The sequence below is a fragment of the Thermobia domestica genome, chromosome 5 (assembly GCF_964235325.1).
Source record: "Thermobia domestica chromosome 5, izTheDome1.hap1.1, whole genome shotgun sequence".
Classification (NCBI taxonomy): domain Eukaryota; kingdom Metazoa; phylum Arthropoda; class Insecta; order Zygentoma; family Lepismatidae; genus Thermobia; species Thermobia domestica.
The window spans coordinates 42855610-42881736 of NC_137458.1; the positions used below are offsets into that span (position 1 = coordinate 42855610).

A 26127-nucleotide genomic window follows, 5' to 3' on the forward strand; every position below is an offset into this window, starting at 1 on the left:
TTTTTTTTTTCTTCCTTTTCAACGATTTTCAGTAACGTTCTACTAGCTGTAACTTTTGGTAACGCTTCCCCATGGTTTTCCCTGTATTTATTTTTCATTTGAGGTTAATATCGTCTAAGTTTAATAGTAATGTCGATCTTTTCCTATTTTTTTCAGCACAGAAAAAATTGTAACACAGGAAATAAAGCTTTATATAGGGAGTATCGATAATCCAAGGCCATAGACCAACTCTGTTATGATTGAAGTGTCGATTAAATGGAAGATTGTTTTCAATTTAAAATAGTACATTTTTTCCAATTACGTTAGCCATTTGGGATCCACATTGACAATGAGACAGACCTATGTTAAACTATAAACAACGTTGCCAGTTCTGCAGGCTGTTCCCTTGGTCACTTATCATACCAACAATACATTGTTCGGAAACGAGTTCGAAATTTCCTTTCACAACATGCACGTTCCTTGTCATTTTTGTGCGCCTTAGGTTTTGTTCCAGCCGCTACTAAAAATGCTAGCGGCTTTTGTTGCTTTTTCATGTAACATAGGACCCCTTACCATTTTGGACCCCAAACGACTGATGCAATTGAAAAAAATCTCACAATTTTAGATTTAAACACCTATTTCCAACAACTTTCTTCTTTTTATCAATACACATATACTCATAACGAAGTTGCTCTATGGCTCCGTACTTTCAACGGTGTATAATATATATGTGTGCGTGTGGACCAAACTGTACTTACAGTAGTTAAGAAATTCCAGTCAACGCTGTGGTTTAATGTGTCTTCCCTGTTTTCGATTGATGTTTGGTGACTTAGTTTCCATTACAGAAAGCACCATTGGAGAACTACGAGAGGGATCTTGTTGCACTCCTCTTTCACACTTTACTAGAGCCAACTCACAATTGTTACACGCATCTTGCCCAAAGCCCTTTTAAAGTAGTTTCAATAATAATAATCAATTAGACTTGCGTCTGTAGACTTCACAGGTATCTCGTTGAAAGGTATTACCTGTATTCCATTAGCCTCTCCACATTATGGCAGAATGTGAGGGACGATATTGAGGTGTGATGCTGTGTCTTATTAGGGATGAAGACTATGTTGACGTTTCTGGTAGCTATTGCTCATACATCGGCTTCAGGATATCCTCTTGGTAGTACTGGAAGTTTATTTTGCAGTTCTTCTTCACCCTCCAATCTTCAGTTTGCCTCGGTGACAACCGGGAACTAGAATGAACTCTTTTCGGAAAAGCCTCTTTTCTGGTTTTAACCCACTTTGTGAAGTCTCGCGTGCGTTTCTCTCTGGTCATGATAATTCTTGGTTTGCCGCAGTTGGAAAGATATGCCCACTCCTAGTTCAATGTAACAACTTATTTTCTCTTTTTTAACTCTTCTGTTGATTCTATTTGAAAACGGCGACACATTTTTGGAAAAGCAACGTGTATCCTATTCTGTATTTTTATAAATTTTCTAATGTTATTACAATATAAAATTGTTTCGAAAACGAAAGTAGTATACTTTACTCACTTAGTAATATTTCTCGTCAATTTTTTCACCAACATTTCAAGTGATACATTCAGCTCTATAGTTATAAATTGTTCTTATTAGTTTTAGGCATAGCAATAAAAAAAAGTTATTAGTAACGAATACAAGAGGTTATAAGTAAATTTATTTAGTGCACTAACATTAGGGTTAAGTACATATATTGTTATATAGAAAAATAATCAGAGCAATCTACAACTATTAGGAAACAGAAGTGACTAAAAGAATCGATAAAATTTTACTCAACATATAACCACTATTTTCTCCCTCTCTCTCTCTCTCTCTCTTAACCCCCTGGCATGCATACACACACACGCGCGCGAGCATACAGAAAAACTAACACAAAAAAGGAAGAAACCATCTTGTGAAAAAGCACTTAAGTCATTGTGTATTTCTTCACTCGAAATATTGGAGAAGACGAGAAACATTACTAGGTGAGTAATTTATTTGTAGTTTTTTTTTCTTTTTTTTTTGGGGGGGGGGGGGTCAAGGATTGTACGAAGGTATCCGATCTCACCTGAGATTTCTTGGATTTAGAAAGAATGATACAGTTCAAGATTGAATAGAAGCAAACAACGAACATTAAACACTGAATTTAGACATACAGTAACACTGAAAACATTATGTATATACAACTATATTCATCTTTATTCTCTTCTTCATATTAAATTTCATTTTAAATTAACAATAAGGCTTCCACACTAATCACAGAAATTATAAAAAGAATTCTTATTAATCCTCCAAGCCAGGATTTCACTACACAATAGCCGAATTTTCGACTAAAACGACGGTAAGAGGAACCAGTCGATAATTATACAGTGCAATGCAGAATATAAATCTTAGTGACTATGTATTAGGATTCCTGGTTTGATGGATTACTAGTTTGACAATATTTATACATGAGTATCTTGTATAACGCGGTTGTGTTCTAACACAGCTTTTCTTATTACACTTATTTACGAGTTGACAACAAATTAAACTTTTGAAGTAATAAAATTTTGATTATTGTTTGTTATTATAAATTTCTATGATGAACAAACTCAATTCAAAGCCAAGATACACAGTGACGTGCTTTATTTGAAAAGTTTTAGTAAAAAACAACATTAGAAAACACAATTAAATTCTGTGTCTGAGATACTAAAGCACTGCTTCAATGCCTGAAGACACGCCACTAATCGTACATACCCTCAAAGAACGCAGTTTGCATAGCGAATAATATTTAACCGCGTTATGCAAGATATTCCTGTATATTTACGTTTTGAAAATAAAATTTAATAACTCAAAATGAGAAGTCCACGGGAAAGAGGCACTCTCTTTAAACATAAACACAATTTTTTCAGTAGAAGTATTTCCATAGCCTCATGCCTAAAGCGTTCGTATTCATTAGTTCAAACTTTACTTGAAGTACAAAGCACAACGTAAACAAAAAGGTACGTAAGTCAAATACCACAAATCACACCCCGAGAAGCGACGAACTGGTCATTTGGATGTACTTGTCATGAAACAATGGCACAAGATTATTATGCAAATTGGCTGAAAATACCAGTTAATGCTAAAAGTTAAGTATCCACAAACTTTCGATATAATCATTTCTTACTCGGAGTCCGTAATATACACATTTGCAATTTATATATTAGTACTCAATGTATAATAAATGTACAAAACACTTTACAATTTATATATTGATATTTTACATATTCGAGTTAACTATTGTTTCTCTGCACATGTTCGTAACACTAACAAATAAACCTGTTACAGTGCACAAAATATATTTTTCAGGCGGAAAACTTGCTAAATCAATGCATACTTTTAACCCAACTTGCATTCATTAGCTGATAAAAAGATAAAGGAAGAATTGGTGAATTAAAATTATTATTATTACTTTGTCAAATGACACTAATAAAAATATGTAAACTTCTTGAACTGTTAAAATACGTTATCGGAGAGTTTCGAGAACAATGTTTTATCTCGAAACGTGAGAAAACAAACACACCTGCTGGCTGAAATGCCGTGAACAATTATTTAGATCACGACACCAGGAGAGGCACAGTTCTTATTTCTTGAACTGCTATTGAAAACTTCTTGAGGTGCAAAATGTTATTAATCAATCTCATCACGACATGAATCAACATCACATGCCATGCCATACCAAAATTATATGCAAGATGGTCTACAAGTTTGCCTCACGTAATGGTAAATGAAAATTATTAACAACTAGAAACAAGAAATAATACAAATATCTGAAACAATCACTATACAACACTGTATCACAGAGAAAATTGTTTAATATTTGTTAATAGAAAAAGAAATGGTACTGAAATAACTTCAAATATAAAATTAAATATGACTGAAAGCATACTTCTTACACTTGCCGATTATAATTATCTTCTTACAACCAAAGTGTCTCCATACTCATTAGATAATACTCAAGAACAAAACGCTCATATATTATAAATGCACAGGATTTATACATTAAACTTTACTTTTTTTCAAATATTTGGCAGTGCGTTTTATTTTCAAATGTATGTGACAAACATTAACAACAGGAATGATAATATTAAGTATCATACAAACTTAATGGAAAAGTGCAAAAGGAAAGACAACTGTAGCACTTAAGGTAGCGATTCGCATAGTTCCTTAAATGACACACAGGTTCATCTATGTTCAAAACAGCGTCATGTGATCGTCCACATTTTATGTTGTAATTGGAATGATTTTCCGAGAAGGCACGAACATTTTCACCCACATCTAGATAAAAATAAAAATAAAGAAATAATTGAATTTTTCCTGGCAACATGATTTTTAGTAACTCTTCTCGGGCTAACAGCCAGGTGAAGGTATTGACATCCGACGTTTCGAATACAGACATCGCATTCATCTTCAGTGATTGTAATATTGTAATGAAGAGACCGGAGACGTGAGCATGTATATATGGTGAATATTTAGGGTCACAGCTATGAATGGGACTTGTGATTGGCTCAGGAAAGTGCTGGCTTCTGATTATCTGAGGGATGCTGGCTCCTGATTGGCTGTTGTTGTGGCTGCGAGAAATGGCTTTGTTGAATGTCTGATTTTGTTCCTGTTTTTCAACTCAGTCCGATCTGGTCACCCTTTTCAAGAACAAAAACAGACATTCAAAAAAGCAATTTCTTGTAGCCAATCAGGAGCCAGACATCCCTCAGGCAATCACAAGCCCCCATTCATAGCTGTGTCTCCAAATAGTCACCATATATACATTATCACATCTCCGGTCTCTCCATTACAATCCCTGAAGATGAATGCGATGTCAACGTCTTCGTCAGATGTCAACACCTTCACCTAGCGGATAGCCCGAGAAGACTTGCCATAATAATAATAATAATAATAATAATAATAATAATAATAATAATAATAATAATAATAATAATAATAATAATAATAATAATAATAATAATGTCATAAAGTTACAACATATTAGAATTTTTACTTACTGAAATATTACACTTGTTTATTTATTTACTCTTTTTTTAATTTTCCTCGTAAACTTTTCAAAAAATACTCCCAGGATTTCTCACATTTCTGTTGAGGCTACCATAGTCCCGCCTCTGCACCACGCCTAATTATGAATTAAACAAATATATTACGATTAAACATAATCAATATTCCCTTTTACTCCACTTCGATCTGACCTGTACTCGAGTTATAGCTGTTCATGCATCGTCGGTTGGTCATAGTGCTGAACGGCAGCTTTTCTGCACCCAAGTTGGTCTACACTTGTTGTGTGATCTTTGGTGTCAGGGATTACCCAAAAAATTCTTTAGAAACCTACATATATTATTTACCAGAAAACAGTGAAATAAATAGCAGTCATAGTGTACACAATGTGAATATTGAAATTTGCACTTCCGCATTTCCTCTCATCTTCCACCCCCCAATTAAAAACTTAAGATGAACGAATATTTGAAAACAGAAAATATTTAAGTTATCTCAACAGCATTGCGGGTAGTCTATCAAGCAAGGATGATATCCACAATTACTCCCATAAGACATATAGTAGTTTCTTATATCTACATATATATAATTTATTTAACATAGTACAGTGAAACCTCTGAAAAACGGACACCAATAGCACATGAAATTTTGTCCATTACGGAGAGGCGTCCATTACAGAGAGTTCACAGAAATTTAATTTCTCACAACGGTAATTGTATGCAGTAAAATACAGAAAATACATTGTGTATGAGCGTAAATACGTAAAATTCAATTCAAAAATACTCTATTTAGTACGTATTTGGGTTATTGGAACGAATGAAGGAGAAATTCATTTCTGTTAAATAATATTATTGCTGGGGGATGTGTTAATATATTTGTATACTGCAAAACATAATGCGTGTATGGTAATTTTCTAAAGTACATGTCATCACACTGTAAGCATTTTTTTTTTTTTTCAAATTCTCAGAACCTTCTCAAAAGATGCGTTAGGATCCAGCTAACCGGCTAATCTCTTTTGTTTAGCGAAAAATGCATGCTTTTTCTTCTACAAGGGTCTCTTTAGCAAGTGTCCACTGAGAATCCTCAGTACGGCTGCAGAAGAAATATATGTGTGTGGTTGTATGTATCGCAGAACCGAGAATAATTTCTGTCCGTTATGAAGAGTCCTTTTGGGGGGCAAAAAGGACTGTTCGCGTCCGTATCTGAGAGTGTCCGTAAAAGGAAGCGTTTTGTTCCGTAAGAGAACATATGTTTTTGCCGGGACCAAAAAAAAAAAAAAAAAAAAAAAAAAAAAAAAAAAAAAAAACTGTCTGTATTATAGAGGTGTTCGTTAAGGGAGGTTTCACAGTATAATACTGACTTTAAGTTAATAATAATACTGAATTCCGAACAGGAAATACATGGGAAACCGACTTTTGATTGCCCTATCTTGCGATCAACTAGATGGATTCCGTCCATCATCGAATTCTATTCTTAACTTATTCTCCACATCCTGGGCAAAATTTATGGTGTCATCAAGTAGTTCCTGAGATTCTGTCACCAGGACTAACACACGGACAGACAGAATAAATACAAAAAAGGAATTTTTAATAAACTAAACTTCTTAACAACAAATCACAAATACTAAAAGAGTAACTTTTGCACTTTCGGTGCCACGTTGTGATCTATAGAGCTAAATCCGGGACACATCTAAAAAGAACTAGAAACAACGTAACAGGGACACAAATACAAGTAAGACGTAAGTTCTTCCCCTGACCTCAATCAAAGGGGAAGGAAACACGAAATGAAATATTTCAGTTTAACGTCCCACGATTATATACCCTTTAGGCAAGGGAGACGATGATTAAGGCAAGTGAATGATGATGGGAGAACTGGTGGACGAAGTTGAAGGAAACGGGAGTATCCCGAGAAAACCCATGGAAACGGTTGTCCACCACATACTTGGACGGGGATCGAACTAGGGATCCCACTCTCAGAGGTAGGCACCCTATCACTGAGCCACCGTGCCTCCTAAAGGGGAAGAAATAGAAAAAACATAAATACTAAAGTAAAGAGCGGAAAAAGGAAACGTGATTCATGAAACCAAGATGGAACCAAATCTTCAGTTTCTCAATAATGTTTTCCTTAAATATTTCTTTCTTACTACTTCTTCCTCTACCTATCAGATAAGTCAGCGAAAAAATATATATTACTTTTATTTGTATTCATGTTATGGTGTTTCTAGTTACTATGTGACTTCTGCAGCAGCGGTTTCTGGTAAGCAATTTGTTTCCCACCCTTGTCTCGGAATTCCTTTCTTTATATCTAGGTATAAGCTCTGAGACACGAGGAAGGATTTGTCAAAAATATGTACAAATTATTAAAAAAAAACATGGTAGTTTTTATAACATTTTGTGCAATGTAGTATAGTACTGACTTAAGTTAATAAGAATTATTTAACCTGTTTCTTGGAAAAACAACCAATGTATCTAACTATGGGATCTTGCTGTTGGGTAATAAACATAAATGTAATTACGGTGTGGGCAAGAAATGTCAAAGATTAGTACGTGCTGAAAAATAAAGTGGTTCAACTAGTAATGTGTTCTATTTAAGAAATATTAAATATATGTGGCGGAGTATAGTATCCTTTGTTTAAACATATATGATGTAATGCGGCGGTCTGTAGGCTTGGTGTCTAATGTTTATCTGTGGAGTGAATGTATAACGCTAAGTGTGCATAAATAAAAGTATTATGTCGGAGTTTAATACAGATTTATGTTTATTTCAATGTGTTAAGCTTAAGGTAATTGTACAGAGAACATATTGAACTAAAAAAAGTATTAGTTTTAGTGGATTATATCTTAGAATTGAAGGGCATGACTGAGTACCGAAATTCAGACAGATTCCCTTAATCCAAGTATTAAAATCTGAATTTAATGTTAACAACACTTATAACACAGTACTTAATAACTTGCAAGAAACTGGCCAATCAACGGATTCCACCAAGATATCTAGGTAAAACAACTAATCAACCAAAGTTATTCCGTTTCATTTAATAAGTATTATTCATAAAGGATTTATTTTTAAGTCATTATGTTCATAACTCAAATTCGTGATTTGAAAGGCTAAAGTGAGGGAAAATACATGCATGTTCTCTAATTTCTGGCAGAGCAATCATACCGAATTATAAACTAATCTAAGTTCTGTAGTTCATAAAACGTGGCCATCCACACTCTTTTGAAACTTAATGTAGGCTTATCCATTGACAGAATCAAACAATTGTGGATCCTTTCTTGAATCCTTGTTGAATCGACTTAAAGATATTTTTTCAGTGCTGAGACTGTACGAGACAGGACTACAGCTTGAAATAGGACAGGAGCACTACTCATCGAAAACATGCTCCTAACTTACTCGGCTCTCAACAAGGCACTTTTCGTTTCCTCAAGACATTTACTTTAAGGCAAAGTATGTCCTATGTACGGTTGTGGGTAGATCTATGAAAGAGAGGTGAGTGGTCCTTTTGTAAATATTACGTATGTTACGTTTTCTCACGTCTATGCACTCACAACAGTCTTACCTAACACAGAACCAGATAACACATTAATCAAGGAACTTTTACTCTGTGTACTGACAGGTACTTCCCGAAAGTTCCTGGTGATCAAATCACAGTTTCTGCATTTTATATTTGTATAAATTTAAGAAAATTATTAACGTGTGATACGATGTATTTCGTCATGGTATATTTCACATTTTCTTTACTTATAAGCGTGAAAGAAAACATCGCAGCATGCGTTTTGCCGAGTACGAGACCGTGCACCTGACGATCTTTAACACTTCCGACATCGCGCCAAAGGATACCACGTTTACTACTATCAACTCTTACCGTTTGACTACTTTGGACCAATCATAATGTCAGAACATCTCAAAATTCGGTTGATGGCATGTCTGGGAATTTCACCCTGCAGGGAATACTCTGTGTACCCATGAACATCAATGAAATGTGAAATTTTGGACTGCATATGCATGACTTCTTTTACACTGATAAAGACCACCATCCACTGTTTCTCGAATTCGAAATAGGGCTCTTGAAATTTGACTTTTTCGCGAATTTGGACAGCCTTCAATCTGAAACTATGCACTTTATCCACAGGTCCATATGATTTTTTTTTTTTTTTTTTTTATGTGAGGAATCACATCTTACAGTTTGTCGGTATAGTTCATTAACGCCCTGTATATACACACACACACACACACACACACACACACACACACATATATATATATATATATATATATATATATATATGTACTACATTGAAAAAAAAACGTTATATTGTCAATTCCAGCCCCAGTTTGCACATCTCGTTGGTCACATTACTGTTCAACTGATCTTTTAATAGTTCTCTAATGTTTATGTTGTACTACTGTAGTACATATATGAACATTATAGGAAAACACTGTTTTATACATTAAGGGGCCTTATCCAGAAATTAAATTTAATGTATATATTTTATTATCACACTATTGTATAATAGGAAAGTTATTGAAAGTAAATGAAAAAATGTTTATACCACAATACTTATGACACTTCAATCTTTTGTTACACCGCCACGGGCAGCTCTTAATGCTGCAAACCAACGGGATATGATGTTCACAAGTGTTTCATTTAGTGTAATATCCAGTTCGAGGTGCCAGATTCGAACCAGTTCCTTAGTGATTTGTCTCCTATTCTGAAATACCTTCCCATATACTTTTTGTGACATAATATGCCACAGATTACATATAGGATTCATATCCGGCGAATTTAGTGAGCACCATAATCTTTGAAAATTCATACTTTGAAACCAGTCCGCTACACTCCGTGCCCTATGATACAGCGCATTGTCGTCTTGGAAAATAAATCAACTCAAATGAGGACCTGAGAAATAGTCAACAGATAGTAGTAAGTTTCGGTTCAAAATGTCAACGTAATATGCTGCATTAACTTTGTTTATTCCAGATTTTAATTCATCCCACTGCATTTGAAGTAATGTATCCCCACAATGACACTTTCATCAAATTTCCTTCTTTTAGAAACGGACTTGAGCTTCACATTTTCTAGCTTTCTCATCCAAAATTTCATTCCACTGTCATGTCCAACAATCATAAACTTCTCCTTATCCAAGAAAATTACGTGCCGCCACTGTTCATCACTCCATGCGCCGTGTCTACTCACGAACTCTCTTCTAGCGTTTACATGTTTATCAGTTAAAAGTGGGTTCATTTTTAGAATTTTCTTATGTAACCTTTTTCATTAAATCGTCTGACAACGGTCATCTGGCTTATAACCTGATTTACAACAAATAGCCGCTGCATTTCATGCCTCTGGAAGCTCTGTCTGATACAGCCAAACGAAAAACCTCTTCATCCAATCTCGCAGATGTTTAAATTTTCCACCACACCGTTCTCATTCAGAAGATATACCATGCTCTTCTTGCTTCTCTATTATTCTACCAACGATCGTAGGATGTATACCTAGGAATCTGGCGATTTGTCTATTTGAGTAGCCCTCATTTCGCAGTGTCAGAATTCGTCTTTGTTTACAAAAGCTTGTGTCACACACATTTCTCATATTTCGAGATTCTAGGGATGAATGAGATTCTTGAACGTCTTATAATGTACGTGAAGCATTTCCTTTTAGAACGTAAACAAAAGAAACATTCAATAATACGTAATTTTTATTAAAATTTCACTTTACACCGATCCAGAAAAGGAAACAAAATGAGCATTTTAAGTCTCAATCACACTCATATTGAGGACAAAAACACCAACCGGAGAGCATCTGGACTACTGTAACGCAAAATACTGCTCTGACCCTCCCCAAACTTAAAAGTTGTTGGAAACTCAAGTAGATACCAGTATGTCACGGAATGGCTTATTTAAATCTATATATATAAAAGAGAACGTACAAAATCCTTTGTCCGCTCATCACGCTAATACGGCTGAACCAATTTCTTTCATTTTTGGGGGGTTATTAGGATTTGGACCCTAGATGGTTTTTATCATATCACTTTAATTTTTAATTACCAGTGTCTTGAGATAATTGACCATTCAAGTGTCCATAACGTACAAATCCTTTGTTATTAGTTCATCATAGGTAAAAATAAACGTATTTATATGCAACCCGCATGACCGTGTCACTCGGCGGGTTAACATAAATGACAGGCGATATACAGCGGAAAATAGCTTGAATCTTCTGTTTAAAATTTTTTAATTGATTTGCTTATTTTTACAGACACTTTTACAATATGCCAGCACCGGGATGACCGCAGCGAAGCGGGGCGGGTTAACATAAATGACAGGCGATATAATGTTAAGATTTACTGCAATCTTCTATGGTTTTTATCATATCACTTGAAAGCGAAAAAGTAAAAATTATCTAAGTAACAAAGTTTATTGCGTTCCGGGGTGACCGCAGCGAAGCGGGGTGAACGCTGCTAGTAGTAAATATAATGAAAATCTTGCGGTTACTCTGACTGTGCTATTTATGTATGTATGTATGTATGTATACTACAAATCCGAAAAGGGTTAAGCGAGTACAAACATTAATCATATTCTATAGTCATCCTATCAGATCACTGAGTGAGTTTAATAGTAAGATCACTGTTTCTAGCAATAAGAGTAACAGTATCATAAACCACCTTTTATTCCACCCATGGTCTTGAACTTTATGAGAGCTCCCTCACAGCTACATAGTTAGAATACCCTGGTTAGAATAGAGAACCAGAATTTGTCTTCCGGCGGGAGATCATATGGATCGGACTACACGTTAAGCTATAGGTCATGTTGCATACAGCCTCGGTGCCGAAAAGAGACAAACTTTAACCAGCATATATCGTATTATGGTATCACACATTTCTTTACCTCGTAGACACAACCTTTATTCGAACGAACCTCAACACAAATTAAATAGGAGCTTCCTCACGAGGAATCCTGAGATGTGGACAGATTACTTGCCTTTGGCGTGGGAGACCTGAATTCGATTCCTGGCGGGAGCTAATGGGGTTCGGATCACACGTTAAACTGTAGGTCCACGTCTCATATACCTTCGCTACTGAAAGGGACGCTAAACTCATATCCAATCCAAATTAAATAGATTTTCTCTTAAATAGTCATTGGCTTGAAAGCTCTCAAACTCTCTTGTATAACACAACACTCCTTCCTATAATTTAAGCTTACCGGTTCGTTTGATCGAATGCTGTACTTAGTCTGTATTATATATAATCCAGAAAATCATCGTCTTCAAAATACACTGATATTTGCGATGCGACCCACTTGGTTGGAAATTTTGCCGGTGCTCCAGCAGCGATAAACCTTATCCTGTCTCCTACAATGAAGAAATTTTCTTTTTAAGTTACAAAGTTAATCATTAGTTTCACCTAAAATACAGAAAACATGATAAAAGTGAAAATTAATAATAAAACTTGTTTCATTATATATAATATAAAGTCAGTTTTACTATTAAATTAACAATGTTGAATACCTGGCGCCAATATCCATTAAATTTAAATGGAAAATTATTCTTCTTTTTCACTTGGAATGAACTGGATTCTAATGGTTTGACTTTTCTTTATTCAAGTAAAATCAAATATTCCTTTGGTTTTTGTCAAAACAGATTTGCACTTTAAATAAATTTAAAATACTTTAAGTTAAATTTGCTTCATAAATATTAAAATTTGATTTTTAAAAGTTGGGGACATTTAATTAGATTTGATAAAAGTGATTACTAAAATTAACTTTCAAAATTCTCGTTTATGTCAAGGAAAGAATAATTTACCATAAACTTTAATGGGCTTAAAAGTAAAGATGCGCAGGATTCAATTCGACTGCTAATGAGATGTCAGTAAACATAATCAGATTATCACAACTTTTCGATCTAGGGAGGTGGGAAATCAGGATTCGTGTGTCAGTCAATCCTGGCACTGAAGAATACAAACATTTATGGAAGATAGTATATAAAAATTGGACTGTAAAATTCCCGCACGAAAATATAACGGTTGATAGAGAGTTTTCCGTCAGTAAGTCTCTTAATCAAAAATATGCATGGAAAGACTATTGTAACAGAAAGGTATATTCATAACCAGATTCAAGAGGCAAATTACCAGAAGATGCTGCTTCACATGAAAGGTTTCCGAGGTGTTACGAAAATTATTTGCACCAGCAGAGAGAAGAGATATGTGAGAACAACAAAACGGAACCTGAAAAAAAAAAAAAAAAATGCTGAATGCACAGCTGAGACTTGGTGCAAGAGGAAAACGGGAAAATGATGAAAAGGGGACACTGATACCGAACTGAGTAAGATCATAAAGAAAAGGGCTTTTCTCACGTTAATTTCAGTAACTCCATGTCGCGAAAGTCAGTATTTGGTCACGATTTTGTGTTAATATTTTTTGTTAATTATAGTTTTAATACATATAATTCAAATAAACTACTGTTTTTCCTTTTCTTTTGGGAGTGTTAATCATATTTGTACGTATTTTATGTAAAAATATATATAATCTTGTTCGTAGGCAATAGTGGAGTATTAAAAAAAAAAAGAAAAACTGTTACTACATATTAAAATAAAAGTAAAGTCAATAGGAAAAAATACCGAAGAGAAATGCCAAATTGGTGAGGGAAGGTCGGGCTATAAAGGAGGGAGGTCTTACAAGAATTTCATAGAGGCATGGATTTTTTTACAATCAGAACCTGTAGAAATCCTGTGATACAATGTCAAAAATACCAAGGCCCTTCAAAATCTAATATTCGACATGTACAAGTTTTGGTATAGGTCTTTGTTGATCAACATCAGGGAGGACTTTTTTGTTTTTTTGCATGTGCCTTTGGTATACGTGGTTCTGGTGAGAGACCACAATAATCTAATTTCACTGTCATTCACTTTCATTAATTATTCGCCTTCATTAACCTAAAGGATGGCTGGGACTTTAAATTAAAAAGACTTCATTTTCAAAAAATAAAAAAAATTAAATAAAGATAAAAAATAAATAAAAATGAACACAGGTAAATAAAATTTTTCAGAAGGATTCGATTATTACGATACGATACTGTATAAATAATCGTTATACATGAGAGACAGAATTTTTAAACTTGATAATTTTTCACAAAACAATTAGATAATTAAATTCTTAAATAAACACTTAGATAAAATTGTGAGCAAATATAATTTCTTATTAGGTAAAGCTGGAAAACTCTGTTGAAATCAATATCGCAAGAAAGAGTTCACAAGATATTCTTACAAGGAACGGACATGAACCTGTCATCCGGACATCCGAATCAAACCTAGTCCATTCGATACACATAACAAAGATATGTCCATGCACAAAAAATTAGGTGCCATGAACAACGAAGTAAGTCCTGGGGCCCATTGACCCTGTTAGTATAAAGAAAATCGTAGATTAGCAGTGAAATAGCTATTGTATCAATATTGTTCATGGAAAATCATGGTTTATAGTTCATTCTCTTCAACATGAAACAAGCTATCCAGAATTGGGGCCCATAACGTACTTGAACACGGAAAATTGGGAGAATGTCGGAAAATTCCTTCCAGAAATCCCTCCCATCAACTTTGGACCCCTCTAGTGTGGCCCTCGGTAAAAGTACAGAATCCAAATGTATCTCGAGAAATACTATAGGAGATAAGAAATGTGTATACCAAGTTTTGTATTGATAGACAAAATAGATATGAGGGGAAAGCGTGTATTGGTATATAAGCTTTCCCCTCATATCTGTTCTGTCTATCAATATAAAGCAAGCAAATGTTCTAGTTGGCATCATTTGGGCAGGATAGAAGGGTGTAATTGCCCCTTCCCTTGAGCTTGATAAATACATATCGTTTGACCATATGTATAGTAATATACTAATAAAAAAACTTCGATTCCAGCTCGCGCCAAGTAAACTTTGTGGTGGACAAACACCGTGTGCGTGGGTTCTCCCGTTTCCTCCCACTTTCTTCATTCCACCATTTCCTTCATTGCTCATCATCACCGTCTCCTTTAGCCTACTCCGCATAATCGTGGGGCGGAAAACAATGAAGATTTTCATTTCATTGTTTTACTAATAAAAAAAAAAAATGAAACTATTATGTCGCCAGAGATTCTCAAAGTTCAAAAATGCAAAACACACATAAAACAGACACAGCCATTGAATTCGAACAAAATAAAACTTACCTTCTTTGAAAACATCCATGAGATTGAAAGTTGACAAACTTAGTTTGAACAAGAAGCATGTACTTCGATGAAACATAATGGTCTGCCAATGGTTTCGTTTCACTGCTCCTAACGCTATTCCAAATTCTTCGTTCAAGATCGACATAATTTGTCCCTGCCCACGAATAAACACTGAGCGAGGATTGAGAGCAATGTGTCGAATCACAGCAAGATGATTGTTTATCGATAACTCCTTCATGTTACTCTCATCATCATAGTCTATAGCAGGTTTTTTACCTTTCCATGCCATAGTAGCAAACCACTCACAATTGTTGTCATTTTCCCGGGGTTCACAGGGAACCGCATCAAACTGTATGGTTTCGTCGGGCGTCAGAATATTGTCTAGCTTCTGTTTTGCATTCAGCCGCTTACCAAAGTTAAAATACTTGCTTGCTTGAAAACGAACGTTATGCTCACGAAAAGAAGCATCTGTATATGTTATCACACCATGACGATGAGATAAATTAGTCACTTTCCCTGATGAATTCACAATACCAGAGATGTACGTTATCGGCCCTTTGTCAGGGTTAGGTTTCCACGCTTTGGTTATGAACCAGCCACACTTGTCAGCTTTTGTTTCGTCAAATGCATGACAATCAAAGTTTAACGTGTCCCCTTCGGCCACGTACTCGTAGATCATTTTGCCTTCTGGCACATACTTCCCGTCAATAACAATTTTCTCTGCCTTTAACAAGGCTCGTTCTTGTTTGTCCTTGTACTGGAATGATACGATTGCTTTGAAAGGAGGGTGCATCTCAATCACCTTCCCTTTCATAGCATGTAGATAGTGAATCTGAGTTTGCATTTTTATTCACACTTGATAATCAAACGCCTACACAATTACACCATCAGATCACAATCGAGCGAAAGAATTACCTGAAATAGAAATCACATAATTATGGTGGAACAAGATTCGCATTACTGAATAAAAACTGACACATTATATGAGAGAGAAGGGGTCAAATCAGCCAAGGTAAACACTTGATTACTTTAATAAGGCCTGTTATACACTCTGAGATAAATTCTACGAATTATCTTAGGATTTATCTTCAGAAAAATGTTACGACATATCTCGTAGGAAATCCTACCCTTTTGTGTCATATACATGAAGAATTTTCCTGTCTCACCAAATGACGTTTTTCATATGAGAAAGTTCTATTTAATAAAATTACAAAATTGATGATTTCTTATACTAACTACACTGCACATTCTACTGATATTGATACCAGGTGCTATATTGTTAAATTGCACACCTCTAAAATAAATAAATAAAAAAATTAAAATAAAATAAAAATCAGAAGATAAACTAGCAAAACATATCTCATCAGTTGTTTCTTCTCACTTTCTCTCACCAGATCGAAATCTACGAATTTTCTTTCGAAACAGAGCGTAATCTAAACAAGAGAAATCTTATAGGATCGTTCAGAACATAGGAAATGAAATGCGATCTGATATCACACATACGTTGAGATGCCGATTCTAGGACTCTATCCTATAGTGTATAGCAGGCCTAATAAGGATGGCATACTCCGCAAAAGGCTGAGTAGTTAATTCAGAATTTGGTTGGATATGTTTTATTATTTTAATTTCTCCATCTTGACGTATTTTCACTCACGCCGCCATTTTGGTACATATGGAACACAAAACCTTTATTCTCCTTTCTTTTTAAAAACATTTCTTCAGCAGTGGATGCGACAGCCAAAGAATTACTAAGTTTCTAGAGAGTATAATCTACAACTTTTGTCTGAAACAAGTTATGAGTTTAAAGTGGACACCATTGTATCTGTGGGGTATTCTCGAGGTTCTTCCTATCCTCCCGCATTTTCATTCCATCAATTCTCTCACAATCACTGAGTCTTATTAATCACCAGTTTCCTTTAGTCTAAAGAGCATTAACGTTGAATTTAAAAATATACTTAATCCTCATATTTCTCACAGATAGCTAGCTATTTACAGCATGGGCTTGCAACTGTGTACTATATGGCCATTACGCGATCAATGACTTGCCAAAGCGAAAAATGACAAGGAAAGGAATACCGTTTGTAATGAAATAAGATATGAACCGATCAATATCATCAACACAATATTTCGGTGACCTAAACAGCATGCTTAATGCTAATATGATATTAACAATAAACTGTTAACATGCAAAGTTCAAAACAGACTTTAGTAGATTTTTAAGAACATGGTTCATTGCGCAGTTTGTTATCACTGATTATGGCCGCCTACCTTCCGCAAGAGTTACAGATAGTTCTTATTATTTCAGTATAAAAAGTATACGCATGTAACCCTAATGTTAGTGCACTAACTTTATTAATACCTTTTTTTGGTATGTTTTCTTCATCAAAACGTCGTCTTAATCACTCAACAGATAATTCATTTAAATCACTAATGTAATTCAGAGTGAATTATATATATCTAACCAATAAATACGTAATACAGTATTCTGCTATCTCTTTGATTTCATTTGCTGATGTAATTGGTAATAATACTGTACAAATCCCTGTCAAGATTTCCTTTATCAGCGTTCACGATGGGGCTTTTTCTCCTTATGAAATATGCTTCACATACATTTTTTTCAATATTTGAAGTAGCACGGTGTAATGCTTCTTGCACCGAGTGTTTGGAACTTTGTTGATACTTAGATGAACCTGATATAGCTTCTTTATCCTCTCGCAATTCCCTTCATGTGTTTTTTTTTTTTTTTTTTTTTTTTTTTTTTTTTTTTTTTTTTTAGTCTAATACTGATATTCCTATATAGGTAGCACCACTTGATGATAAACACTCCTAATGAGTGATTTTAGGTAATGAAATGTATTTCGTACTCTCGATAAGTAATTACCTGATAATAGTTCTATACAACATTCGTAATAGTAATACCCAGTTGTGAGAAAACTTATAAAAGCGACTTTGTGCACGATTGCAAAGCGGTGGCATGAGACGAAAAGTACGTTTTTTCCTATTACAATCTCTTAAATTTAAAAAAAAACAGTCCTCGAAATTACAAATACACATTTCTAAGGGCAAATTTAATCGATTCATCTTGAAACTCTGCCAACAGTACATACGATAAAATACTCAACTGTGCTGGTAATTCATTATAAAACAGTTATCTTGTACAAACGGTTTTTGGCGTTATCATTGTTTCACGTATGTAATTACTACTGTATTCGAAAGCAGCCTGACCTCTTCTCTCATTTCAACATCTCAATTATGGTTACTTAGCACAGTCGCTGTTAGTGAAGTTAAAATGAAAGCTCAGTAAAAATAAGTATACAGTATTTCATTAACTAATCGTTCCAAACCGTGTCGCATATTCGCATAAGGTATGTCGTGAAATATTATAAGTTAAAAAATCATAAAGCAATTGATAATTAGTTAGAGCTCCTTCGTGGTTAAGCGGTTAGCGTACGCTCCTTTGGCGTGGGAGACCCGGGTTCAATTCACGGCAGGAGCTCATGTTGTCCGGATTCCATGTTAATAATAGTAGGTTCATGTCTCTTATAGCCTCACTGTTGAACGGGACGTTAAACTCAAAATCAACTTAATAAACAATTTGCTAAGATCAATTTTGAGATAGAGTGTACTAATTAACGCCTTCAGCGACGGCAGCAATGCTAAATATTACAGAGTCATTATTTTATACAAAGACTTATACCTAGAGTTTATATTGCTAATAAAAACATCAAACAAATCTGTTGCGATGTCGTACGCGTTCAGGAAAGTGTGTTGAGTTGATTTTGAGTTTAACATCCCTTTCAGCAGCGAGGCTATATGAGACGTGGACCTACTGATTAACGTGGAATCCGAACCACATGAGCTCTCGCTGGGAAACGAACCCGGGTCTCCCACGCCAAAGGCGCGTACACTAACCGCTTAGCCACGAGGAGCTTAGGAAAGTGCTGTCAGTTAATAAAAAAGATTGGGAACCATTGCATTAACATACTGTTTTCCTCATATTAAATATTACACCAATTCAATAAACTTTGTTTCTAATATGAAATATTCAAACCATCTGGCATAATTCTCTTAACTCAATGATATAACTAACCTCACAGTGTAGAAGTAGCTAAACTTAGTAATAGTGACTCATAGGGTTTATATGATAAACTATACGCAGGTTATGTTTTGTGAAGTTATGATTTAATAATGATAAACTACGAATTGTGATAGTTTTACAGTATGTTGACAAATATATCATAATTTAATGTTGACTAAGATTCATCGTTTATCACGTTGGAGCTAATGAAGATGAAAACAGCAGAGGCTTTCGAAAATATTTTCGCTGAAATACATACATTTTCGTGGACCTACCAGCGGATGACATTTAGTACCCCCCTTCCCCTAAAAAAAAAAAAAAAAAAAAAAAATCCATCGACGTCTCTGGGGTCGGTACTGAGACTTATAGTGAGCCGCTGTAAACGAGCTCGTTTATGCTTATACCATTATCACTGACGCGCCTGCTCTCTACGGACGCATCCCCTCCGGTCCCCTCCTGCGTCTCTGCTCTGACTAAGTTAGAAAGCATTCATGCTTTTAGTAGTAACCTAGCACAATTTGGTTCGTGTTTTATGCACTGTAGTTGTTATGTCATATCTCTACATTGTATTTATACTCATCACAATTACAAATAAAACGTCATCACTACTAAATACGCCAGTGTCACTACCAAGTGATTTCGGGAAGAAACTTAACAACAACAACAACAACAAAAAAAAAAAAAAAATCCCCGTCTGCTTCGTCTTGCCCTATTTCTGTTCAACAAGATTCGTGCTGAGTGCCCACCTAGCATAGGTTAGTCTGTATTATGCACTATAGTTTTTATACCATACATCTAAACGCCGTATTTATACGCAAATAGTAAAAGAATGCGTGCAAGTTTACTTTTGACGCACCACTTGAAATAATGGAGATAAAATATTTTCACCAATTCTCTTCTGGCTTTTGTGCCGTATCGCCGGACCACTTTGAAAACTAAAAAAAAAGCACCAAAATGTACTGCATTCGGTTACATTTTGTTGGATTATATCGATTGTACTTGTACACGCCTACTTTCTTTAATTATCGTTCGTTATTCTTATACGCTTCCACATAACTAAGACATGATATGTCACAGCCTTAACTAGAGCCGCCATTACCACACTGCCTTCTACGCTACTATACCATAAGAAATGTACCTCTCCGCGAAACAGTCCTTCCGCCTTCACATACAGTGCCGCTTAAAACAAAACAAAACAAAACAAAAAAAAACTTTCTTCACTTTTAGTATTCCACTTACCTGACTTTCACTCATTCATCCTCACAAACTTAAATTATCCAATTGACCTAGTAAATTTCCTAAAATTGGTCCGGCGATACGGCACTTAACCCTTCCTTCTTATTGTCTCCTGAAAGATTCGCACTAGGCGACATGAAAATATCTCACTTGAAATACATAAAATTCAAGGGGACAACCAGAAGTACGATTTGCTTACAAATACGGCTTTCTGATGTACAGTATGCAGGGTTGGCAAAAACCATGGTTTTTATTAAAAAAACCAAATAAACCGGTTTTTTTGGTTTAAACCAGGTTTTTTTGGTTTAAACCAGGTTTTTATGGTTTAAATAATTTGCTCTATATATTCATATCATATATGGACAGAAATAAGTTTGTTTCGCCTTGATGTTATTATGCAACAACCGGGTTATGCTGGAAGGGGTCATATAAGCTTAAAGCGGAATAAAAACCGCTTCTCGAGTTACGTCCGAGAGAAATTGTCCTCCATTTGAACTCGGAACCAGGACTAATTGGCTACAAATGCCATACGTCTGCCGACTCACTCACGAAGGAATCCTGATAATAAAAAAAAACAAAAAAAAAAAAAAAAAACGATGTACTGATCTTTACATGCTTCTTAATATAACTGTCAAGAGTCATTTCAGAAGGACAAAAAGATAAACAGTTGCACAAGTAAAACCATTACACAGAATTACATATAAACAATTTCAAAGTACTACGGAGTACAGAAGAACTAATTTAGTTCAAGTTAGTTAACAACGACTTTTATTGGTCCAAATTAAAGAAACACACCGACTTAATCTGCATATCAATAGAAAAATGAATAAAGATACGAATTATTTGAGTCCACTTTGGCTCAGACTCATTTATACATAAATAGATACCAAAGATACTTATTTCACTAAATGCCTCTCGTGGGGTCTGTACGACCTCCCCCACACACACAGGCACAAAAAGTACGGCATTTTCGATGTATTTCATCAATAGTAAACATTGAAACGAAACAATATTTATAATTTTTCTTCGATTGCAATTACATAACAATAATAACAACTACAAAAAATCACAAAATAAACATTTATAAGCTTATAAAAAAAAAAGTTGCTTTTGTAGTATAATCTTTTTGAGTAATGAATGGGGAATTTAGGTCTGAATATAATACGAATAATATACGGGAGTGAAACGTGATAACCCACAAATGTGTGTTCATCAAGATTTTACAAACATTTACACTTTTACGAACATTTTTTTGTTTTTTGGTTTAAACCAGTTGGTTTTTTTGAAAAAACCAGCTGGTTTAAATCTTGGTTTAAACCATGGTTTAAACCACATTGGTTTAAACCAGCCAACCCTGACAGTATGGCATAAAAACTACGGTGCAAAACACAAACCAAAATCACGAATGCTATCGAACCGATTCAGTGCAGGGCCCGCTCAGTAGCGCTCTGGTGCGTCCGAAGGGAGCAGGCGCGTCAGTGATGGTGGGCATACACCTAAGCGAGGATAGTGAAAAGAAGTCGGTTTTGGCAAAGATATGCGTTTCAATAACACTTGGCATTGTTCTATATTAGTAACGCTCCACTTCTAAACATAAAATATAGCTTCTGTACACTGTACAGAAGTACACCGCCGATGGAAAATAACATCTAATAGAGTCATCTTTCATATGCACTCAATTATTTTATCCATCGTAAAGCAAATGCACGGATTTTAACTTGTAAACCTAAAATAAAGCTGTATTACTTTGTATAAAATTCTGTCGTTTGCAGAAATGTTCCTTAAAAATATCTTTTCATACAGTATTAAATTTCACCTCTAAATCTTCCAAAATGTGGTGCGCCAAAACTACACCAGCACCGTTTTCATGTCACACAGAGTAAATCTTGGTTATAGTTAAGGAGCAGTACTTTCCATTTAGGGAAGGACGAGAAACGCCATACTTTCAGGAATTATTCATTGACTATCTAGGATGTTAAAAAGTAGGTAATAGACTGAGTTCTTGCCCTTGTACTTAGGGTGTTTAGGTAGTGCAACAGTAAGATGTATCGTCGTGCACGGGAGATGAGAAGTAGCTGTTCTTAATTATTACCTAAATCTTTTTAGGACAATGAGGAGGAAATTAGAAATAATTATAATTTTCAACAATTATTTCGACTGGAGTGCCGAAAGTAAACCTGCACGTAAATTGTTTCTCGTGTAAATTTTGCACATTTCTGGCTCCCTTCTGCAACTTTTAACCCACTAACGTTACTTAAACTCATCTTTATTCTTAAGTATTATACTGAAACTATGAAATTTCCTACTGCTCCTGTGAAGTCACAATCTGTACAGTCTCCTGAATGCAAAGGAAAGATCGGAGCTGTCAGCTAAATATTTATATGTAAAATTTGGAATGTATTATAGGTCATTAACTTACTTATAACACTTGCACCAGTAAAACTTTTTCTGTCAACTTTCAATAGCTCCTATAAGCGGAAAATAATTACATCACTTCCTTTACCTTCGTATCGAGAACAACATAATTCGTATTTTACAACTAACCATGAGCAACAATGTTTCAATATTGCCAACAGGTGGCTTCAGAAAATAGCTAAATGGCACACTGAATCTAGCCAAAAATGTCTAACTCTTCTAAAATTATACCGAAATTTATTGCTAACAGATTTTTATAATAAAGTAAGCAAAATATGTCCAGTGGCGGCTCTTGGAGAAATCTTGTCAGTAGGAATTAAAATTTTATCACTAAAAGCTAAATAAAAGTAAGCTTAGCTGATGTCCAAATATATATATAGTGATTCAGAAACCTATAGATATGGGAAGTTTTCTTTCCATAGTTTGCAGTGATAAAATTTTAATATTTACCAATGTGACTTCCCTCAAAAGATACGACTGAATGTATGAATATTATAACAATGGCATACTATAATATTCTTCCTGCAGTAGCATAACTGGATGCATCATGCATGCCTCCCCTTCGCAAATATGTCAAAACGGTCCATTCTTTCCACCTTTATGAATACACGTAAAATTTATACACCAATAGAAAACATATTTTTGATTTTGGATGTTCCATCTACTCAGTCACTACTTGCTCATATTATTTTTTTTTAAATCACATATTATTATTATTATTATTATTATTATTATTATTATTATTATTATTATTATTATTATTATTATTATTATTATTATTATTATTATTATTATTATTAAGCTATTTCATGAATAAACAAAAAATCCTTAACAGGAACAGCTCCTTCTAAATAAATTAATAGGCTTATATGAAAATTCTCCAAAACTTCTGAACCTTACTCACAAGTTTCCAGGTGAACCTTTTAGAAAAGGAATTCGTTTACTACTTTGTCAAAATAAGCGCGTTGTTACTTTCTTGCCTTTCAATGCTCAGAATTGAGCAAGAGGTGAACCGTTCGCGACATTATGCTACGAATATATAGTGATCAGCCACGACATTATGACAATCTACCTAATATTTTATAATATCCACCTTTGGTTCGCAGGGTAGCAATAGTGCGATTTGGGTATGGAAGCAGTGAGACCCTTGTAGGTGGGTAGCATAGCTCACATCTGCGAAGGCAAGTAACTTAGTTACCGCAAATTCCGCGGAAGATGTTGATAAGCTCGGATCAGACACTAATTGATATTCCAAGAATGTTCAATTGGGTCAAAATCAGGTGAGTTTGGGAATCACTGAAGCAACTGAAGTTCACTACTGTGCTCCTCGAATCACTGCAGCATAACATTGGCCTTGTGGCCCTGCTGAAACAATTCATTATAAGCTGGAAATATGACTGACACAAATGGGTGAACTTGATGGCCTGTCGATAGCTAGGAGCCGTCAGGGGTGCAGACATAACTAGGCCCATGAATGACCATCTAAAGATTTTCCAAATAATCATAAGACCACCACCGGTCTGTCATCATTCTACTGTGGACATCTCGAGCAGTCGTTCTTCTGAAAGAGAAAGGATTCTGACCTAGCAACGATGTGATGTCATTATCACGAGTCATCTTGTTTTGTCTTCTTCACCGTTATCGGCGTTATTTAAAGAAGCTTCAGCTTTAAGCCTAGTATGCTAAAAAATGTGGATAAATTGAATTACTTGTAATTGTAACGAATTTTACAAATGGCGGAAGCCGTCATTTGCATTTTTTGGTCGAGTTTCTAGTCGTATTACCTATTATGTATAGTAAGAAATATGTATTTAAGTATAAGTTGTTAGTTATAGGTAGGTTAAAGAATAGAAAGAATAATTAATCAAATCCAGGCAAAAGATGTATAGTCATAATCAGGTGTGAAAATAGTCAAAATCGAGAAGGAGTTCCAGCGGGAAGAAGAGGGCCAGTTACCTAGATCTTCAGGGTGAAAATGTTGGATAACGTGAAAAATAAATTAAATGAGTACATGTAGAGTAATTGTGAATGTATGTAAATGTTTTCATGAATATGTGCAAAGTGTGTAATTGGTGAACGATGAGAATTTTCCACTTTAACCACTTCCTCTTCGGCAGATCACTATAGGAAATGTTTACGCTTTCACACTCACCGCGGAAACAACCCACGCGTCATCGGACCATGCATCATTGCGCTATTATTCTCGGTCCAATGACGATGGACGCGTGCTCATTCAATTCGTTATCGATGATGTGCGTTTAACACAGGTATATATGTGGGACGTCGGGTGTGCAGAGGCTCATATCTAGTGTGTACGGTGAAATGTTTGCTCAGACGCACTCGTGTTTCATACTTTATTAATATGGATATCTGTACGATCTTCTAAATACAGAATTAGTATATATATTGATTCTTGCGTAGGATAAATGTAATTTACATTCTTGCGTGCAAAGTCAATATTACAACCCCAAGCATGAATAACTAAAGTTATCTTCTGTTGTTCACAATGAATTTGTTTTTCTAGTGGAGACAGGGGTAAAGTGTATCTGAAAAGGTAGGGGGACGCATGATCTTACGCCGTCTCCCGTGCCTATCTTTGCCCATTGTAATATTTTTAGAATGTGGAGTGACGCTGGAAGTGGAAGATATTTACTGGAAGTGGGGGGACGTCTCCCCGCGTTCCCTCTCAGTTTTACCTTTGAGTGGAGAAATGTACACAATTTGACTACTAGTCATTTTACACTGAAAGATGTAACCTACCTTCTTCAATGTTTTGCTTTCTTATAACTTTTATATAGGTAAATATACCGTTAACTTGCGCAGAAACTTGAGTGTAAAATTGTAAACGTTTACTGAAGAACAAAAAACCTCCATGTTTAAAATAATTGTAGTGTAAGTATATTTTATAAATTATTAAATATAAATGTCTCTTTATATGCCAATATAAAACAAACATTTCATTAATGAATACAATTGAATAAATGCTGTGACTGCGAAACTTCCACGGGGTGAACAAGCGTGTATTTATGACGTCACAGAGCACTTGTCTGCTGGGTACTGATTGACAGAAATACTATCTGTTGCCCATGAAGTGCAAGGCCACGGGACTCACTAATGCACTTAACATATGGAGGGAATAATAAGAATATTTTTATTCAAAAGTTGCAAGAGTTGATATTCTGCTAATGTTCTACTTATAGAACTGTAAT

The 26127-nt window shown here is 35.0% G+C and overlaps 1 protein-coding gene across 2 annotated transcripts; it reads right to left on the bottom strand.

The window, feature by feature from the left end:
- Window positions 1-2155: 2155 nt before the first annotated feature.
- LOC145685894 (uncharacterized) lies at window positions 2156-23077 on the bottom strand. 2 transcript variants are annotated; one of them, XM_081758635.1, is made up of 4 exons: window positions 23007-23077; window positions 15190-16104; window positions 12203-12350; window positions 2156-4282 (listed from the first exon to the last, which is right to left on the bottom strand). In XM_081758635.1, the coding sequence occupies exons 2-3, from the start codon at window positions 16031-16033 to the stop codon at window positions 12238-12240; spliced, it is 957 nt and encodes a 318-aa protein (XP_081614761.1). In that variant the 5' UTR covers window positions 16034-16104; window positions 23007-23077; the 3' UTR covers window positions 2156-4282; window positions 12203-12237. The 2 variants fall into 2 exon arrangements, with proteins under 2 accessions (XP_081614761.1, XP_081614760.1); XM_081758634.1 differs by having other exon boundaries at window positions 22923-23075.
- Window positions 23078-26127: the final 3050 nt, after the last annotated feature.